Source organism: Eleutherodactylus coqui, chromosome 10, assembly GCF_035609145.1.
Source record: "Eleutherodactylus coqui strain aEleCoq1 chromosome 10, aEleCoq1.hap1, whole genome shotgun sequence".
Lineage (NCBI taxonomy): Eukaryota > Metazoa > Chordata > Amphibia > Anura > Eleutherodactylidae > Eleutherodactylus > Eleutherodactylus coqui.
Genome location: NC_089846.1, coordinates 69829665 through 69850701, shown reverse-complemented (window position 1 = coordinate 69850701; position 21037 = coordinate 69829665). Strand labels below are relative to the sequence as shown.

The 21037-nt window shown below is 48.0% G+C and overlaps 1 protein-coding gene across 1 annotated transcript in view; it reads right to left on the bottom strand.

The window, feature by feature from the left end:
- Nucleotides 1-21037, bottom strand: part of LOC136580584 (ADP-ribosylation factor-like protein 13B) — a 605728-nt gene that overhangs the window by 327461 nt on the left and 257230 nt on the right. Inside the window, exon 5 of the mRNA XM_066581246.1 lies at nucleotides 19313-19548. Coding sequence (XP_066437343.1) covers nucleotides 19313-19548 — 236 coding nt within the window. The remainder of the gene's footprint in view (nucleotides 1-19312; nucleotides 19549-21037) is intronic.

Here is a 21037-nt window from a genome sequence, read left to right as displayed (position 1 = left end):
GTAAGCGAAGTCAGCCTCCAACAGGGAAATTGAAATACAGTGTATATCAGAGGCAGTGGGCTTTTTCCCAAAAAGTTGAAAAATATACTATAGTTGGCCTGGCAGTGACCGTCTTCAGTTTACGCCGTGTCTGCTGGGGGGAGTAGTCGCTGATTAATACCCAGCCTTGCGCATAATTGTTTCCTGGCTCTGCTGTGCGTTCCGTAAGCGAAGTCAGCCTCCAACAGGGAAATCGAAATACAGTGTATATCAGAGGCAGTATGCTTTTTCCCAAAAAGTTGAAAAATATACTATAGTTGGCCTGGCAGTGACCGTCTTCAGTTTACGCCGTGTCTGCTGGGGGGAGTAGTCGCTGATTAATACCCAGCCTTGCGCATAATTGTTTCCTGGCTCTGCTGTGCGTTCCGTAAGCGAAGTCAGCCTCCAACAGGGAAATCGAAATACAGTGTATATCAGAGGCAGTACACTTTTTCCCAAAAAGTTGAAAAATATACTATAGTTGGCCTGGCAGTGACCGTCTTCAGTTTACGCCGTGTCTGCTGGGGGGGAGTAGTCGCTGACTAATACCCAGCCTTGCGCATAATTGTTTCCTGGCTCTGCTGTGCGTTCCGTAAGTGAAGTCGGTCTTCAACAGGGAAATCAAAATACAGTGTATATCAGAGGCAGTGGGCTTTTTCCCAAAAAGTTGAAAAATATACTATATTTGGCCTGGCAGTGACCGTCTTCAGTTTACTGCGTGTCTGCTGGGGGGAGTAGTCGCTGATTAATACCCAGCCTTGCGCATAATTGTTTCCTGGCTCTGCTGTGCGTTCCGTAAGCGAAGTCTGCCTCCAACAGGGAAATCGAAATACAGTGTATATCAGAGGCAGTGGGCTTTTTCCCAAAAAGTTGAAAAATATACTATAGTTGGCCTGGCAGTGACCGTCTTCAGTTTACGCCGTGTTTGCTGGGGGAGTAGTCGCTGATTAATACCCAGCCTTGCGCATAATTGTTTCCTGGCTCTGCTGTGCGTTCCGTAAGCGAAGTCAGCCTCCAACAGGGAAATCGAAATACAGTGTATATCAGAGGCAGTACGCTTTTTCCCAAAAAGTTGAAAAATATACTATAGTTGGCCTGGCAGTGACCGTCTTCAGTTTTGCCGTATCTGTTGGGGGGGAGTAGTCGCTGACTAATACCCAGCCTTGCGCATAATTGTTTCCTGGCTCTGCTGTGCGTTCCGTAAGTGAAGTCGGTCTTCAACAGGGAGATCAAAATACAGTGTATATCAGAGGCAGTGGGCTTTTTCCCAAAAAGTGGAAAAATATACTATATTTGGCCTGGCAGTGACCGTCTTCAGTTTACTGCGTGTCTGCTGGGGGGAGTAGTCGCTGATTAATACCCAGCCTTGCGCATAATTGTTTCCTGGCTCTGCTGTGCGTTCCGTAAGCGAAGTCAGCCTCCAACAGGGAAATTGAAATACAGTGTATATCAGAGGCAGTGGGCTTTTTCCCAAAAAGTTGAAAAATATACTATAGTTGGCCTGGCAGTGACCGTCTTCAGTTTACGCCGTGTCTGCTGGGGGGAGTAGTCGCTGATTAATACCCAGCCTTGCACATAATTGTTTCCTGGCTCTGCTGTGCGTTCCGTAAGCGAAGTCAGCCTCCAACAGGGAAATCGAAATACAGTGTATATCAGAGGCAGTATGCTTTTTCCCAAAAAGTTGAAAAATATACTATAGTTGGCCTGGCAGTGACCGTCTTCAGTTTACGCCGTGTCTGCTGGGGGGAGTAGTCGCTGATTAATACCCAGCCTTGCGCATAATTGTTTCCTGGCTCTGCTGTGCGTTCCGTAAGCGAAGTCAGCCTCCAACAGGGAAATCGAAATACAGTGTATATCAGAGGCAGTACACTTTTTCCCAAAAAGTTGAAAAATATACTATAGTTGGCCTGGCAGTGACCGTCTTCAGTTTACGCCGTGTCTGCTGGGGGGGAGTAGTCGCTGACTAATACCCAGCCTTGCGCATAATTGTTTCCTGGCTCTGCTGTGCGTTCCGTAAGTGAAGTCGGTCTTCAACAGGGAAATCAAAATACAGTGTATATCAGAGGCAGTGGGCTTTTTCCCAAAAAGTTGAAAAATATACTATATTTGGCCTGGCAGTGACCGTCTTCAGTTTACTGCGTGTCTGCTGGGGGGAGTAGTCGCTGATTAATACCCAGCCTTGCGCATAATTGTTTCCTGGCTCTGCTGTGCGTTCCGTAAGCGAAGTCTGCCTCCAACAGGGAAATCGAAATACAGTGTATATCAGAGGCAGTGGGCTTTTTCCCAAAAAGTTGAAAAATATACTATAGTTGGCCTGGCAGTGACCGTCTTCAGTTTACGCCGTGTTTGCTGGGGGGAGTAGTCGCTGATTAATACCCAGCCTTGCGCATAATTGTTTCCTGGCTCTGCTGTGCGTTCCGTAAGCGAAGTCTGCCTCCAACAGGGAAATCGAAATACAGTGTATATCAGAGGCAGTACGCTTTTTACCAAAAAGTTGAAAAATATACTATAGTTGGCCTGGCAGTGACCGTCTTCAGTTTACGCCGTGTCTGCTGGGGGGAGTAGTCGCTGACTAATACCCAGCCTTGCGCATAATTGTTTCCTGGCTCTGCTGTGCGTTCCGTAAGTGAAGTCAGTCTTCAAAAGGGAAATCAAAATACAGTGTATATCAGAGGCAGTGGGCTTTTTCCCAAAAAGTGGAAAAATATACTATATTTGGCCTGGCAGTGACCGTCTTCAGTTTACTGCGTGTCTGCTGGGGGGAGTAGTCGCTGATTAATACCCAGCCTTGCGCATAATTGTTTCCTGGCTCTGCTGTGCGTTCCGTAAGCGAAGTCAGCCTCCAACAGGGAAATTGAAATACAGTGTGTATCAGAGGCAGTGGGCTTTTTCCCAAAAAGTTGAAAAATATACTATAGTTGGCCTGGCAGTGACCGTCTTCAGTTTACGCCGTGTCTGCTGGGGGGAGTAGTCGCTGATTAATACCCAGCCTTGCGCATAATTGTTTCCTGGCTCTGCTGTGTGTTCCGTAAGTGAAGTCGGTCTTCAACAGGGAAATCAAAATACAGTGTATATCAGAGGCAGTGGGCTTTTTCCCAAAAAGTTGAAAAATATACTATAGTTGGCCTGGCAGTGACCGTCTTCAGTTTACGCCGTGTCTGCTGGGGGGAGTAGTCGCTGATTAATACCCAGCCTTGCGCATAATTGTTTCCTGGCTCTGCTGTGCGTTCCGTAAGCGAAGTCAGCCTCCAACAGGGAAATCGAAATACAGTGTATATCAGAGGCAGTATGCTTTTTCCCAAAAAGTTGAAAAATATACTATAGTTGGCCTGGCAGTGACCGTCTTCAGTTTACGCCGTGTCTGCTGGGGGGAGTAGTCGCTGATTAATACCCAGCCTTGCGCATAATTGTTTCCTGGCTCTGCTGTGCGTTCCGTAAGCGAAGTCAGCCTCCAACAGGGAAATCGAAATACAGTGTATATCAGAGGCAGTACACTTTTTCCCAAAAAGTTGAAAAATATACTATAGTTGGCCTGGCAGTGACCGTCTTCAGTTTACGCCGTGTCTGCTGGGGGGGAGTAGTCGCTGACTAATACCCAGCCTTGCGCATAATTGTTTCCTGGCTCTGCTGTGCGTTCCGTAAGTGAAGTCGGTCTTCAACAGGCAAATCAAAATACAGTGTATATCAGAGGCAGTGGGCTTTTTCCCAAAAAGTTGAAAAATATACTACATTTGGCCTGGCAGTGACCGTCTTCAGTTTACTGCGTGTCTGCTGGGGGGAGTAGTCGCTGATTAATACCCAGCCTTGCGCATAATTGTTTCCTGGCTCTGCTGTGCGTTCCGTAAGCGAAGTCTGCCTCCAACAGGGAAATCGAAATACAGTGTGTATCAGAGGCAGTACGCTTTTTCCCAAAAAGTTGAAAAATATACTATAGTTGGCCTGGCAGTGACCGTCTTCAGTTTACGCCGTGTCTGCTGGGGGGAGTAGTCGCTGACTAATACCCAGCCTTGCGCATAATTGTTTCCTGGCTCTGCTGTGCGTTCCGTAAGTGAAGTCAGTCTTCAACAGGGAAATCAAAATACAGTGTATATCAGAGGCAGTGGGCTTTTTCCCAAAAAGTGGAAAAATATACTATATTTGGCCTGGCAGTGACCGTCTTCAGTTTACGCCGTGTCTGCTGGGGGGAGTAGTCGCTGATTAATACCCAGCCTTGCGCATAATTGTTTCCTGGCTCTGCTGTGCGTTCCGTAAGCGAAGTCAGCCTCCAACAGGGAAATTGAAATACAGTGTGTATCAGAGGCAGTGGGCTTTTTCCCAAAAAGTTGAAAAATATACTATAGTTGGCCTGGCAGTGACCGTCTTCAGTTTACGCCGTGTCTGCTGGGGGGAGTAGTCGCTGATTAATACCCAGCCTTGCGCATAATTGTTTCCTGGCTCTGCTGTGCGTTCCGTAAGTGAAGTCGGTCTTCAACAGGGAAATCAAAATACAGTGTATATCAGAGGCAGTGGGCTTTTTCCCAAAAAGTTGAAAAATATACTATAGTTGGCCTGGCAGTGACCGTCTTCAGTTTACGCCGTGTCTGCTGGGGGGAGTAGTCGCTGATTAATACCCAGCCTTGCGCATAATTGTTTCCTGGCTCTGCTGTGCGTTCCGTAAGCGAAGTCAGCCTCCAACAGGGAAATCGAAATACAGTGTATATCAGAGGCAGTGGGCTTTTTCCCAAAAAGTTGAAAAATATACTATAGTTGGCCTGGCAGTGACCGTCTTCAGTTTACGCCGTGTCTGCTGGGGGGAGTAGTCGCTGATTAATACCCAGCCTTGCGCATAATTGTTTCCTGGCTCTGCTGTGCGTTCCGTAAGCGAAGTCAGCCTCCAACAGGGAAATCGAAATACAGTGTATATCAGAGGCAGTACACTTTTCCCCAAAAAGTTGAAAAATATACTATAGTTGGCCTGGCAGTGACCGTCTTCAGTTTACGCCGTGTCTGCTGGGGGGGAGTAGTCGCTGACTAATACCCAGCCTTGCGCATAATTGTTTCCTGGCTCTGCTGTGCGTTCCGTAAGTGAAGTCGGTCTTCAACAGGGAAATCAAAATACAGTGTATATCAGAGGCAGTGGGCTTTTTCCCAAAAAGTTGAAAAATATACTATATTTGGCCTGGCAGTGACCGTCTTCAGTTTACTGCGTGTCTGCTGGGGGGAGTAGTCGCTGATTAATACCCAGCCTTGCGCATAATTGTTTCCTGGCTCTGCTGTGCGTTCCGTAAGCGAAGTCTGCCTCCAACAGGGAAATCGAAATACAGTGTATATCAGAGGCAGTGGGCTTTTTCCCAAAAAGTTGAAAAATATACTATAGTTGGCCTGGCAGTGACCGTCTTCAGTTTACGCCGTGTTTGCTGGGGGGAGTAGTCGCTGATTAATACCCAGCCTTGCGCATAATTGTTTCCTGGCTCTGCTGTGCGTTCCGTAAGCGAAGTCTGCCTCCAACAGGGAAATCGAAATACAGTGTATATCAGAGGCAGTACGCTTTTTCCCAAAAAGTTGAAAAATATACTATATTTGGCCTGGCAGTGACCGTCTTCAGTTTACTGCGTGTCTGCTGGGGGGAGTAGTCGCTGATTAATACCCAGCCTTGCGCATAATTGTTTCCTGGCTCTGCTGTGCGTTCCGTAAGCGAAGTCAGCCTCCAACAGGGAAATTGAAATACAGTGTGTATCAGAGGCAGTGGGCTTTTTCCCAAAAAGTTGAAAAATATACTATAGTTGGCCTGGCAGTGACCGTCTTCAGTTTACGCCGTGTCTGCTGGGGGGAGTAGTCGCTGATTAATACCCAGCCTTGCGCATAATTGTTTCCTGGCTCTGCTGTGCGTTCCGTAAGTGAAGTCGGTCTTCAACAGGGAAATCAAAATACAGTGTATATCAGAGGCAGTGGGCTTTTTCCCAAAAAGTTGAAAAATATACTATAGTTGGCCTGGCAGTGACCGTCTTCAGTTTACGCCGTGTCTGCTGGGGGGAGTAGTCGCTGATTAATACCCAGCCTTGCGCATAATTGTTTCCTGGCTCTGCTGTGCGTTCCGTAAGCGAAGTCAGCCTCCAACAGGGAAATTGAAATACAGTGTGTATCAGAGGCAGTGGGCTTTTTCCCAAAAAGTTGAAAAATATACTATAGTTGGCCTGGCAGTGACCGTCTTCAGTTTACGCCGTGTCTGCTGGGGGGAGTAGTCGCTGATTAATACCCAGCCTTGCGCATAATTGTTTCCTGGCTCTGCTGTGCGTTCCGTAAGTGAAGTCGGTCTTCAACAGGGAAATCAAAATACAGTGTATATCAGAGGCAGTGGGCTTTTTCCCAAAAAGTTGAAAAATATACTATATTTGGCCTGGCAGTGACCGTCTTCAGTTTACTGCGTGTCTGCTGGGGGGAGTAGTCGCTGATTAATACCCAGCCTTGCGCATAATTGTTTCCTGGCTCTGCTGTGCGTTCCGTAAGCGAAGTCTGCCTCCAACAGGGAAATCGAAATACAGTGTATATCAGAGGCAGTGGGCTTTTTCCCAAAAAGTTGAAAAATATACTATAGTTGGCCTGGCAGTGACCGTCTTCAGTTTACGCCGTGTTTGCTGGGGGGAGTAGTCGCTGATTAATACCCAGCCTTGCGCATAATTGTTTCCTGGCTCTGCTGTGCGTTCCGTAAGCGAAGTCAGCCTCCAACAGGGAAATCGAAATACAGTGTATATCAGAGGCAGTACACTTTTTCCCAAAAAGTTGAAAAATATACTATAGTTGGCCTGGCAGTGACCGTCTTCAGTTTACGCCGTGTCTGCTGGGGGGGAGTAGTCGCTGACTAATACCCAGCCTTGCGCATAATTGTTTCCTGGCTCTGCTGTGCGTTCCGTAAGTGAAGTCGGTCTTCAACAGGGAAATCAAAATACAGTGTATATCAGAGGCAGTACGCTTTTTCCCAAAAAGTTGAAAAATATACTATAGTTGGCCTGGCAGTGACCGTCTTCAGTTTACGCCGTGTCTGCTGGGGGGAGTAGTCGCTGATTAATACCCAGCCTTGCGCATAATTGTTTCCTGGCTCTGCTGTGCGTTCCGTAAGCGAAGTCAGCCTCCAACAGGGAAATCGAAATACAGTGTATATCAGAGGCAGTGGGCTTTTTCCCAAAAAGTTGAAAAATATACTATATTTGGCCTGGCAGCGACCGTCTTCAGTTTACGCCATGTCTGCTGGGGGGAGTAGTCGCTGATTAATACCCAGCCTTGCGCATAATTTTTTCCTGGCTCTGCTGTGTGTTCCGTAAGCGAAGTCAGCCTCCAACAGGGAAATTGAAATACAGTGTATATCAGAGGCAGTACGCTTTTTCCCAAAAAGTTGAAAAATATACTATAGTTGGCCTGGCAGTGACCGTCTTCAGTTTACGCCGTGTTTGCTGGGGGGAGTAGTCGCTGACTAATACCCAGCCTTGCGCATAATTGTTTCCTGGCTCTGCTGTGCGTTCCGTAAGTGAAGTCGGTCTTCAACAGGGAAATCAAAATACAGTGCATATCAGAGGCAGTACGCTTTTTCCCAAAAAGTTGAAAAATATACTATGTTTGGCCTGGGAATGACCGTCTTCAGTTTACTGCGTGTCTGCTGGGGGGAGTAGTCGCTGATTAATACCCAGCCTTGCGCATAATTGTTTCCTAGCTCTGCTGGGCGTTCCGTAAGCGAAGTCAGCCTCCAACAGGGAAATCGAAATACAGTGTATATCAGAGGCAGTGGGTTTTTCCCAAAAAGTTGAAAAATATACTATAGTTGGCCTGGCAGTGACCGTCTTCAGTTTATGCCATGTCTGCTGGGGGGAGTAGTCGCTGATTAATACCCAGCCTTGCGCATAATTGTTTCCTTGCTCTGCTGTGCATTCTGTAAGCGAAGTCAGCCTCCAATAGGGAAATCAAAATACAGTGTATATCAGAGGCAGTGGGCTTTTTCCCAAAAAGTTGAAAAATATACTATAGTTGGCCTGGCAGTGACCGTCTTCAGTTTACGCCGTGTCTGCTGGGGGGAGTAGTCGCTGATTAATACCCAGCCTTGCGCATAATTGTTTCCTGGCTCTGCTGTGCGTTCCGTAAGCGAAGTCAGCCTCCAACAGGGAAATCGAAATACAGTGTATATCAGAGGCAGTACGCTTTTTCCCAAAAAGTTGAAAAATATACTATAGTTGGCCTGGCAGTGACCGTCTTCAGTTTTGCCGTGTCTGTTGGGGGGGAGTAGTCGCTGACTAATACCCAGTCTTGCGCATAATTTTTTCCTGGCTCTGCTGTGCGTTCCGTAAGTGAAGTCGGTCTTCAACAGGGAAATCAAAATACAGTGTATATCAGAGGCAGTGGGCTTTTTCCCAAAAAGTTGAAAAATATACTATATTTGGCCTGGCAGTGACCGTCTTCAGTTTACTGCGTGTCTGCTGGGGGGAGTAGTCGCTGATTAATACCCAGCCTTGCGCATAATTGTTTCCTGGCTCTGCTGTGCGTTCCGTAAGCGAAGTCAGCCTTCAACAGGGAAATTGAAATACAGTGTATATCAGAGGCAGTGGGCTTTTTCCAAAAAAGTTGAAAAATATACTATAGTTGGCCTGGCAGTGACCGTCTTCAGTTTACGCCGTGTCTGCTGGGGGGAGTAGTCGTTGATTAATACCCAGCCTTGCGCATAATTGTTTCCTGGCTCTGCTGTGCGTTCCGTAAGCGAAGTCAGCCTCCAACAGGGAAATCGAAATACAGTGTATATCAGAGGCAGTATGCTTTTTCCCCAAAAGTTGAAAAATATACTATAGTTGGCCTGGCAGTGACCGTCTTCAGTTTACGCCGTGTCTGCTGGGGGGAGTAGTCGCTGACTAATACCCAGCCTTGCGCATAATTGTTTCCTGGCTCTGCTGTGCGTTCCGTAAGTGAAGTCGGTCTTCAACAGGGAAATCAAAATACAGTGTATATCAGAGGCAGTGGGCTTTTTCCCAAAAAGTTGAAAAATATACTATATTTGGCCTGGCAGTGACCGTCTTCAGTTTACTGCGTGTCTGCTGGGGGGAGTAGTCGCTGATTAATACCCAGCCTTGCGCATAATTGTTTCCTGGCTCTGCTGTGCATTCCGTAAGCGAAGTCAGCCTCCAACAGGGAAATTGAAATACAGTGTGTATCAGAGGCAGTGGGCTTTTCCCCAAAAAGTTGAAAAATATACTATAGTTGGCCTGGCAGTGACCGTCTTCAGTTTATGCCGTGTCTGCTGGGGGGAGTAGTCGCTGATTAATACCCAGCCTTGCGCATAATTGTTTCCTGGCTCTGCTGTGCATTCCGTAAGCGAAGTCAGCCTCCAACAGGGAAATCGAAATACAGTGTATATCAGAGGCAGTATGCTTTTTCCCAAAAAGTTGAAAAATATACTATAGTTGGCCTGGCAGTGACCGTCTTCAGTTTACGCCGTGTCTGCTGGGGGGAGTAGTCGCTGACTAATACCCAGCCTTGCGCATAATTGTTTCCTGGCTCTGCTGTGCGTTCCGTAAGCGAAGTCAGCCTCCAACCACAGACCAATAAGCGGCACATTTAATTACAGCGTTCTGTTTCTGCTCCACTCGTAATACACCATGCTCAGGGGTAGGGGTAGGCCTAGAGGACGTGGACGGGGGCGAGGACGCGGAGGCCCAAGTCAGGGTGTGGGCACAGGCCGAGCTCCTGGTCCAGGTGTATCGCAGCCGACTGCGGATTAGGAGAGAGGCAAGTTTCTCGGGTCCCCAGATTCATCTCACAATTAATGGGTCCACGCAGGAGACCTTTATTAGAAACTGAGCAGTGGGAGCAGGTCCTGTTGTGGATGGCAGAAAGTGCATTCAGCAATCTATCGACCACCCAGTCTTCTACGCCGTCCACAGCTGCAACTCTGAATCCTCTGGCTGCTGCTCCTCCTTCCTCCCAGCCTCCTCACTCCATGAAAATGACACATTCTGAGGAGCAGGCAGACTCCCAGGAACTGTTCTCGGGCCCCTGCTTAGATTGGGCAGCAATGGTTCCTCTCCCACCGGAGGAGTTTGTCGTGACCGATGCCCAACCTTTGGAAAGTTCCCCGGGTGCGGGGGATGAGGCTGGGGACTTCCGGCAACTGTCTGAAGAGCTTTCAGTGGGTGAGGAGGAATATAACGATGAGAAACAGTTGTCTATCAGTGAGGTAGTAGTAAGGGCAGTAAGTCCGAGGGAGGAGCGCACAGAGGATTCGGAGGAAGAGCAGCTGGACGATGAGGTGACTGACCCCACCGGGTTTGCTAAGCCTACTGAGGACAGGTCTTCAGAGGGGGAGGCAAGTGCAGCAGCAGGGCAGGTTGGAAGAGGCAGTGCAGTGGCCAGGGGTAGAGGCAGGGCCAGACCGAATAATCCACCAACTGTTTCCCAAAACGCCCCCTCGTGCTATGCCACCCTGCAGAGGCCGAGGTGCTTAAAGGTGTGGCAGTTTTTCACTGAGAGTGCAGACAACCGACGAACTGTGGTGTGCAAGGTTTGTCTCGCCAAGAACAGCCGGGGAGCCACCACCACCTGCCTCAACACCTCCAGCATGCGCAGGCATATGATGGCCAAGCACCCCACAAGGTGGGACGAAGGCCGTTCACCACCTCCGTTTTGCACCACTGCCTCTCCCCCTGTGCCCCAACCTGCCACTGAGATCCAACCCCCCTCTCAGGACACAGGCACGACCGTCTCCCGGCCTGCACCCACACGCTCACCTCCGCTGTCTTCGGCCCCATCCAGCAATGTCTCTCAGCGCAGCGTCCAGCCATCGCTAGCGCAACTGTTTGAGCGCAAGCGCAAGTCCGACGCCACGCACCCGCACGCTCAAGCGTTAAACGTGCACATAGCCAAATTGATCAGCCTGGAGATGCTGCCGTATAGGCTTGTGGAAACGGAGGCTTTCAAAAGCATGATGGCGGCGGCGGCCCCACGCTACTCGGTTCCCAGTTGCCACTACTTTTCCCGATGTGCCGTCCCAGCCCTGCACGACCACGTCTCCCGCAACATTGTACGCTCTCTCACCAACGCGGTTACTGCCAAGGTCCACTTAACAACGGACACGTGGACAAGCACAGACGGGCAGGGCCACTATATCTTCCTGCCGGCACATTGGGTGAATTTATTGGAGGCTGGGACCGAGTCAGAGCCTGGGACCGCTCACGTCCTACCCACCCCCAGAATTGCGGGCCCCAGCTCGGTGGTGGTATCTGCGGCGGTGTATGCTTCCTCCACTAAACCACCCTCCTCCTCCTCCTACGCAACCTCTGTCTCGCAATCAAGATGTGTCAGCAGCACGTCACCAGCAGTCGGTGTCACGTAGCGTGGCAGCACAGCGGTGGCCAAGCGACAGCAGGCCGTGCTGAAACTACTCAGCTTAGGAGAGAAGAGGCACACGGCCCACAAACTGCTGCATGGTCTGACAGAGCAGACCGACCGCTGGCTTTTGCCGCTGAGCCTCCAACCGGGCATGGTCATGTGTGACAACGGCCGTAACCTGGTGGCGGCTCTGCAGCTCGGCAGCCTCACGCACGTGCCATGCCTGGCCCACGTCTTTAATTTGGTGGTTCAGCGGTTTCTGAAAAGCTACCCACGCTTGTCCGACCTGCTCGCCTCAGCGCACATTTCCACAAGTCCAACACGGACGCTGCCACCCTGCAACATCGGTTTAATCTGCCAGTGCACCGACTGCTGTGCGACGTGCCCACACGGTGGAACTCTACGCTCCATATGTTGGCCAGGCTCTATGAGCAGCGTAGAGCTATAGTGGAATACCAACTCCAACATGGGCGGCATAGTGGGAGTCAGCCTCCTCAATTCTTTACAGAAGAGTGGGCCTGGTTGGCAGACATCTGCCAGGTCCTTGGAAACTTTGAGGAGTCTACCCAGATGGTGAGCGGCGATGCTGCAATCATTAGCGTCACCATTCTTCTGCTATGCCTTTTGAGAAGTTCCCTGCAAAGCATAAAGGCAGACTCTCTGCGCTCGGAAACGGAGGCGGGGGAAGACAGCGTGTCACTGGATAGTCAGAGCACCCTCATGTCTATATCTCAGCGCATTGAGGAGGAGGAGGAGGAGGGGGAGGAGCATGAGGAGGAGGGGGAACAGACAGCTTGGCCCACTGCTGAGGGTACCCATGTTGCTTGCCTGTCATCCTTTCAGCGTGTATGGCCTGAAGAGGAGGATCCTGAAAGTGATCTTCCTAGTGAGGACAGCAATGTGTTGCGTACAGTTACCCTGGCACACATGGCTGACTTCATGTTAGGATGCCTTTCTCGTGACCCACGCGTTACACGCATTCTGGCCACTATGGATTACTGGGGGTACACACTGCTCGACCCACGGTATAAGGAGAACCTTTCCACTCTCATACCCAAAGAGGAAAGGGGTTTGAGAGTGATGCTATACCACAGGGCCCTGGCGGACAAACTGATGGTAAAATTCCCATCCGACAGCGCTAGTGGCAGAAGGCGCAGTTCCGAGGGCCAGATAGCAGGGGAGGCGCGGAGATCAGGCAGCATGTACAGCGCAGACAGGGGAACACTCTCCAAGGCCTTTGACAGCTTTATGGCTCCCCAGCAAGACTGTGTCACCGCTCCCCAGTCAAGGCTGAGTCGGCGGGAGCACTGTAAAAGGATGGTGAGGGACTACGTAGCCGATCGCACGACCGTCCTCCGTGACGCCTCTGCTCCGTACAACTACTGGGTGTCGAAGCTGGACACGTGGCCTGAACTCGCGCTGCATGCCCTGGAGGTGCTTGCTTGCCCTGCGGCTAGCTTCTTGTCAGAGAGGGTGTTTAGTGCGTCTGGGGGAATCATCACGGATAAGCGTACCCGCCTGTCAACCGACAGTGCCGACAGGCTTACACTCATAAAGATGAACAAAGCCTGGATTTCCCCAGACTTCTCTTCTCCACCAGCGGACAGCAGCGGTACCTAAACAATACGTAGGCTGCACCCGCGGATGGAAGCATCGTTCTCTATCACCATAAAAAACGGGGACCTTTTAGCTTCATCAATCTGTGTATTATATTCATCCTCCTCCTCCTGCTCCTCCTCCTGAAACCTCACGTAATCACGCCGAACGGGCAATTTTCCTTAGGCCCACAAGGCTCAGTCATATGACTTTTGTAAACAATGTTTATACGTTTCAATTCTCATTAAAGCGTTGAAACTTTCACCTCAACCAATTTTTATTTTAACTGGGCTGCCTCCAGTCCTAGTTACAAATTAAGCCACAGTAAGCAATTAATGGGTTTCACCTGCCCTCTTGGTTGGTCATGGGCAATTTTTCTGAGGTACATTTGTACTGTTGGTACACCAATTTTTTGGGGCCCTCGCCTACAGTGTAATCCTAGTAATTTTTATGGGCTCGCCTGCACTCATGGTACAGCAAGGTGTGTGGGGTTGGCCTACACTTTTGCTACATAAATGTAACTGGGGCCTTGTCTATAAAGCAACTACTGAAATGTGCAAGAGACTGTTATCTCCCTAAACTGCTGCAACGGGAATGTTACTGTGGCCTGTCTTGACTGCTACTACTACTGAAATGGAACTAATACTGTGCTCCCCCTATACTGCTGCTTCGGAATTGTTACTGGGGCCTGTCTAGACTGCTACTACTACTGAAATGGAACTAATACTGTGCTCCCCCTATACTGCTGCTTCGGAATTGTTACTGGGGCCTGTCTTGACTGCTACTACTACTGAAATGGAACTAAGACTACACTACCCCTATACTGCTGCTTCGGAATTGTTACTGGGGCCTGTCTGGACTGCTACTACTACTGAAATGGAACTAATACTGTGCTCCCCCTATAATGCTGCTAGTGATATGTTACTGGGGCCTGTCCCTAATGCTACCGCTGAAATGTTACTAATTCTGGGCTCTACCTATACCGCTGCTAATGCTATGTCACTGGGGTGTGGAAACAGAAGCTTCCCAAAGACATGATGCTGGCGAGGCCATTTCCCACCAACGCGGTTACTGTTAAGGTGCATATAACCACGGACACGGGGAGAGGACATGTAGTGCCTCAAAAACATCCCCCTCCTCCTCCAACAATGAAAACATTCTTGGCAAATACCTTTGCATAGGTCCGTCTGGTGGCAGTCCAAGAATTTCACCTTTACCGACACAACAAGAGAGCCCCCCCACCATCCCCCCGCCACGGCCCACTTAATCCTGGCCACATTCCGAAAACCAACTAAATAAAACCGCGCTACTAGGTCCGCAGTCGCCACCACATTCCCACCAACGCGGTTACTGTTAAGGTACATATTACCACTCTGACTGGGGCATGCACTGTGGGCCAAAGTACACCTGTATTGTATGTGACGTTAGCTCTGCTGAGCAGGGCACTGCAATGGGATACATTTATGTACCGCCGAAGCCCACCTGCATTTAATCTGACGTTAGCTTTGCTGTCCAGGGCACTGCAATGGGATACATTTATGTACCGCCGAAGCCCACCTGCATTTAATCTGACGTTAGCTTTGCTGTCCAGGGCACTGCAATGGGATATATTTATGTACTGCCAGTGGCTTTCTGGGACCCACCCATGCTGTCGGTCCACACAGACTTCACATTAGGGAGTTGTACCTGCCAGTGTCTATGTATTAAAAACCCACGTCTGTCTGGGGCATGCAGTGTGGGCCGAAGCCCACCTGCATTTAATCGGACGTTACCTCAGCTGTGCTGGGCAATGCAATGGGATATATTTATGTACCACTGGTGGCTTCCTGGGACCCACCCATGCTGTCGGTCCACACAGAGTTGTAACTGCATGTGTCTACTTATAAAGAACCCCAGTCTGACTGGGGCATGCAGTGTGGGCCGAAGCCCACCTGCATTAAACCTCACGTTACCTCAGCTGTGCTGGGCACTGCAATGGGATTTATGTACCACCGGTGGGTTCCAGGGAGCCACCCATGCTGTGGGTCCACAGGGACTTCACATTAGTGATTTGTACCTGCCAGTGTCTATGTATTAAAAACCCCGGTCAGACTGGGGCATGCAGTGTGAGCCGAAGACCACCTGCATTTAATCGGACGTTACCTCAGCTGTGATGGGCACTGCAATGGTATATATTTATGTACCGCCGGTGGCTTCCTGGGACCCACCCATGCTGTCGGTCCACACGGAGTTGTAACTGCATGTGTCCACTTCTAAAGAACCCCAGTCTGACTGGGGCATGCAGTGTGGGCCAAAGCCCACCTGCATTAAACATGACGTTACCTCAGCTGTGATGGGCAATGCAATGGGATATATCTATGTACCGCCGGTGGGTTCCAGGGAGCCACCCATGCTGTGGGTGCACACGGAATTCCCATTGCGGAGTTGTACCTGCCTGTGACTATTTATTAAAAAACCCGGTCTGACTGGGGCATGCAGACACCTTGACAGAATGAATAGTGTGTGGCACATGGGTTCCCCATTGCTATGCCCACGTGTGCAGCTCCTGATGGCGGTGGCACAGGATTGGATTTCTCATTGCTTCTGTACAGCATTGTGGGCTATCGCCCCCCCCCCCTTTTAAAGAGGGTTGCTGCCTGGCAGTGCCAACCCTCTGCAGTGTGTGCCTGCGGTTCCTCCTCATGGCAGATGCACTTATAAATAGACATGAGGGTGGTGTGACTATGAGGCCAGCGTGTGGCATGAGAGTAGCTGAAGGCTGCGCAGGGACACTTTGGTGTGCGCTGTGGACACTGGGTCATGCGGGGGGGTTGGGCAGCATGTTACCCAGGAGAAGTGGCAGCGGAGTGTCATGCAGGCAGTGATTGTGCTTTGTTGGAGGTAGTGTGGTGCTTAGCTAAGGTATGCCTTGCTAATCAGGGTTTTTCAGAAGTAAAAATTGTTGGGAGGGGGGGGGGGCACTCTTGCCGCTATTGTGGCTTAATAGTGGGACCTGGGAACTTGAGATGCAGCCCAACATGTAGCCCCTCGCTTGCCCTATCCGGTTCTGTGTCGTTCCCATCACTTTCTTGAATTGCCCAGATTTTCACCAATGAAAACCTTAGCAAGCATCGGCGATATACAAAAATGCTCGGGTCGCCCATTGACTTCAATGGGGTTCGTTACTCGAAACCAACCCTCGAGCATCGCGAAAAGTTTGTCTCAAGTAACGAGCACCCGAGCATTTTGGTGCTCGCTCATCTCTAGACATAATACAAATCCCCCATACACAACAGGACTAAAAGATTCCAGGAATATTCCACATCTGATGTTGTGTACCTGATCCTGTGCAGTAAACAGGACAAAAACTAAAAGTGAGGATGAGATCTCATCGCCACACAATTACAGAAAGAAAGAATTACCTGCGGCAGGGGATTGTGCTAGTCACAGACACAACATAGAGCAGATGAGAGTTATCACACTGAAGGGCAAATTCAAAAGTTAAAGAGTCAGCAGAACAGAAAATATGCACCATCAAAGTGAGGGAGTTACTTGCCATGTCTGCCAATCTGGATCCGGACACACAAAGATCCAAAGTTTGAAGATCATGAAGAGAGAAGGACAGCAGCACCCAAGGAGTAATCTTGCAATATGTTCAGATCACTTAATATTCATTTTTATTCATAAAAAGTACACAGCATGTTCGGCAGTGACATTTCGACGGCCTACCAGCCGTCTTTGTCAAGCTGACAAAGAAGGCTGGTAGGCTGTCGAAACGTCACTGCCGAACATGCCCTGTACTTTTTATGAATAAAAATGGATATTAACCCCTTAGTGACCAGGCTTTTTTGCTTTTTTCCATTTTTGTTTTTTCCTACTCCCTTTTAAAAAATCATAGCTCCTTTATTTATCCATCGACGTCGCTGTATGAGGACTTGTTTTTTGAGGGACAAGTTGTATTTTTCAATGGCACTATTTATTGTACCATATAATGTACTGAAAAACTTTTAAAAAATTCTTAACGGAGAGAAATGGAAAAAAAAACGACATTCCACCATCTTTTGGTGCGTCCTGTTTCTACGGCGCACAAACTGCAACAAAAACAACCTGATATTTTTATTCTATGGGTCAGTACGATTACTACGATACCAAACTTATATAGTTTTTTTTTGCTGTAGTACTTGTATTTTTTTTTTAAAGTATTTAATTTTTTTCAATTATTTTCTGTGGTCATTTTGTGCGCGCAATAACTTTTTTACTTTTCTGTCGACGTAGTTGCGCAAGGGCTCAATTTTTGCGGGATGTCCTGTAGTTTCCGATAGTATCAATTTGGAATAAATACAACTTTTTGATCGCTTTTTATTGCATTTTTTCTGGAAGACAGGGTAACTAAAAAAGTGTATTTCTGGCGTTCTTTATTTTTTTTTTCGGACGACGTTCACCGTGCAGGAAAAATAATGCACTACTTTGATAGATCGGACTTTTACGGACGCGGCGATACCAAATACGTATTTTTATTTTAGGATTTAGATTTTTTAGTAATTGATATGGCAAAAGGGGGTGATTTAAACTTTTATAACTTTTTTTTTTTTTAAATTTAAAAAAAATGTATTGACCGTTTTTTTTTACTTTACTTTGAAGTCCCCCTGGGGGACTTTAACATGCGATGCTTTGATCGCTCCTGCAGTATGACGTAATGCTATAGCATTACGTCATACTGCTTTTTTACAGGCAGTCTATGAAGCCACCCTGTGTGGATGGCTTGATAGGCAGCCTGCTAAGGCAGCCCTGGGGCCATTCATTAGGCCCCCGGCTGCCATGATACATGCACGGCTCCCCCGATCTCACCGCGGGGGGGCCGTGCGGGACCCCCGAACAGCGTTCGGGGGATTTAAATGCCGCTGTCAGAATTGACAGCGGCATTTAAAGGGTTAATAGCCGCGATCGGCCGAGTGCGGCTATTGCCCGCGGGTGTCAGCTGTAATAAACAGCTGACGCCCGCGCTGTATGGAGGGAGGTAGCAGCGCTACCTCCCTCCATACACGTCCTGCAGCTGCAGGACGTAAAAACACTATAGTGTGGTCGTTAAGGGGTTAAGTGATCTGAACAAGATTACTCCTTGGGTGCTGCTGTCCTTCTCTCTTCATGAAGGGCAAATTCAAGTCGCAGCATCACAGAAGAATTTAGGAATATAAATTTATGGCCATTTTTGATACCCTCAAGAATGGAATGAACCTTGTAGCGGCTTTCTTCCATCAGTGGAGAATATGAAAAGTCAAGAGGGGTGTCCTTAGCGAGAGCACTCGCACCTGTGGGGTGAGAGGCTTGGGGGATGGTATTGTCTATCCTCAAGGAGAGCACCCAGCATATTCCCAATCATTGTTTTACAAACTTCGTAAAAACTCATGCTTGGATTTGAAGGAATGCTGCCTTGCAATAGGTGGTCAGGAGATGGCATTGTTTATCCCTAAGGACAGCACCCAGAAGGGGTGCTATTCCCAATCATTATTTTACAAGCTTGGTAAAAAATACCTCATACTTGGATTTGAAAGAATGCTGCCATCCAATACGTGGTGCTCTCTTTTTGCAGGTCTGAAGGAGAGATTTCACATTCCTTTCACATTCCTTGTCACTGGACTGATCTACTATTATGGCCATTCCTCCCAGCTATTTATCTAAATTCTATTGATCACAACATGTCAGTATTAGTGATGAGCGAGCATACTCGCTAAGGGCAATTGCTCGAGCGAGCATTGCCCTTAGCGAGTACCTGCCCGCTCGAGAGAAAAGGTTCGGCTGGGAGCGGCGGGGGAGAGCGGGGAGGAACGGAGGGGAGATCTCTCTCTCCATCTCTCCCCCCCCCGCTCCCCCTGCTCACTGCCGCAACTCACCTGTCACCCGCGCCGGCAGCCGAGCCTTTTCTCTTGAGCAGGCAGGTACTCGCTAAGGGCAATGCTCGCTCGAGTAATTGCCCTTAGCGAGTATGCTCGCTCATCTCTAGTCAGTATCCTCCTACCCTCTGTTTCTGGTATTTATCTAGTGCAAATTAAGTTCACAATGTTCTTGCCCTCCGATGTGATCATGTGTATTTATTAAATACGTCTTTAGATTTGTTCAATTAATGCCTGAGTAAAGACCCTAGGAGGTTCGAAAGCTCACTATAACATCATGTATTTTTGTTAGCCATTAAAAGGTCTCATATCTACAAGATTACTTGATTTCTCTTACTGAGAACAATCTCGTTGTAGTCATATTTTTGGCATATCATTTGAAACATAGGTTCCAAATGATATGCCTTAACTTTCCACTTAAGTAGAAGATGTCACAATGACCACCATATGGTACAAAAACTAAATGACAAATTGGAACAAGTACTCACATTAAAAGTGGTTTCCCAGCCACTCTAGGGTGTTTTAAAACAGTAGACAGAACACCTGCGACTTCCTGTATATGTCCATGGTCACTGGCATCCACTACGAAAACAAGAGCATGTGCATGAGGGTAGTACAACCTCCAGTTTGCCCTCATCTTTTGTCCACTGGGCAGCTCAAGAAGTGTGAGTTCAAACTGTTCAAAATGAAGCTCAGTTCTGAATGGTTCATTGGATGAAGACATCTGACTTGGAGGATCTAGGAAGAGTATAAAAGAAATGTTACTCCATACACCACCGTGGTCAAGATCCTTTCATTGATTCCCAAATGCTTCCTGCATTCAAAATGAATGTATCAGTTCCCTCGGAATGCCTCACCCATTCTTTTCAATTGGGCTGGATATCCCATAAAAAAAACAATGAGATACACTTGCTGATCCTCTGATTCATCTGAAAGCCGCACTTGAAGATCGCTACTTACCTGAAGTGATGATAGGCATTTTTGACATAAAAACGTCTCACATCTGCGGGGACATCGCATGTTTCCTAGCACGATATCGGGCCAAATTTCACAACCCGATATCTAGCTCGCAGTGTGAAATTAGCCTTACAATTTAATAATTCAATTTGGCTATATATGGAAGGCTTTTGTGTGGACACCTTTTGCTGTTTTCTAATGGAAGTTCAGTATATTAAACAAATTCACAGAGGAGGCAGCCAAAAAGTCTGTGAAAAATATTAGAGCCCTATCACAGAAGGGACTTAGAGTAAAATAATAAACTTTATTGAATAATTTATTTAAAAGAATTTCACACTAGGGCACGACAGATAACACAAATAGCGTGTGTCGCAAAACAAATAAGCGGCACATCTGATTATTTTAGGACAAACATTAGTCGGTCATGTATAGATCCCGACCCCACCGTTTAAAGATGTGTGTCAAGTGATCACCGTATCAAAGGGGTGTCACGTGATTCAGTTAGTTGGGGATCTCAGGATAGTACCTTTCGTACCTATCCTTCCAGTATTGGTCTCAGAAGGAAGGAATACCGTGTTGGGTATGAGGATCCCTTAAGGGGGCAATAATTGCCTATCTACCTGAAGTCACTTCGATTGTATTATCTCGGTGGGTCTTGTATGATGCGTGATAGAGCATTAAGACCACAGTGTTCCGTTACAAGAACACAAGATATTTTATGTGGTAACTCTTGGATGGATGTACTCCTTCAAATGGATCCACTTAAGTATTTTATTTGGGAGGGGGCTTAATCTGCAATTTTGCAGTGTGTCCTTACTCCAACCAGCGGATCCATGTTGAGATAGTTGTATCACTATCAGTTAATGAACTACTGATTAGTCTATGGTGCTTTATTAGTACACCATCAGAAATACTGAGTTCAACAGCTGATTAGTATTATAGTGCTTGTTACTGCACTATCAATAGTACTAAACTCGAACTCGACACGCTTCACCACTACATTGAGTGGATCCTCAGGAGTATTGCAGTACTTAGAATTAACTTTTTAGGAGTATGCATAGATGAAGTTTAGTCGGTTGTATGCCAAGATAGTGTATGTCCTAAGGAGGGGCTAAGCTATGCTTCCAATTGCGGGGAACCAGAGACATAGGTAAGTCAAAGACCCAGAAGCGTACATGGGTACTGGACTGATATTCAGGTTCTTTTGTTCTCACAGGTCTTTTTGTGTGGTAAACAGACCTGGAGAGCTAGGTAGA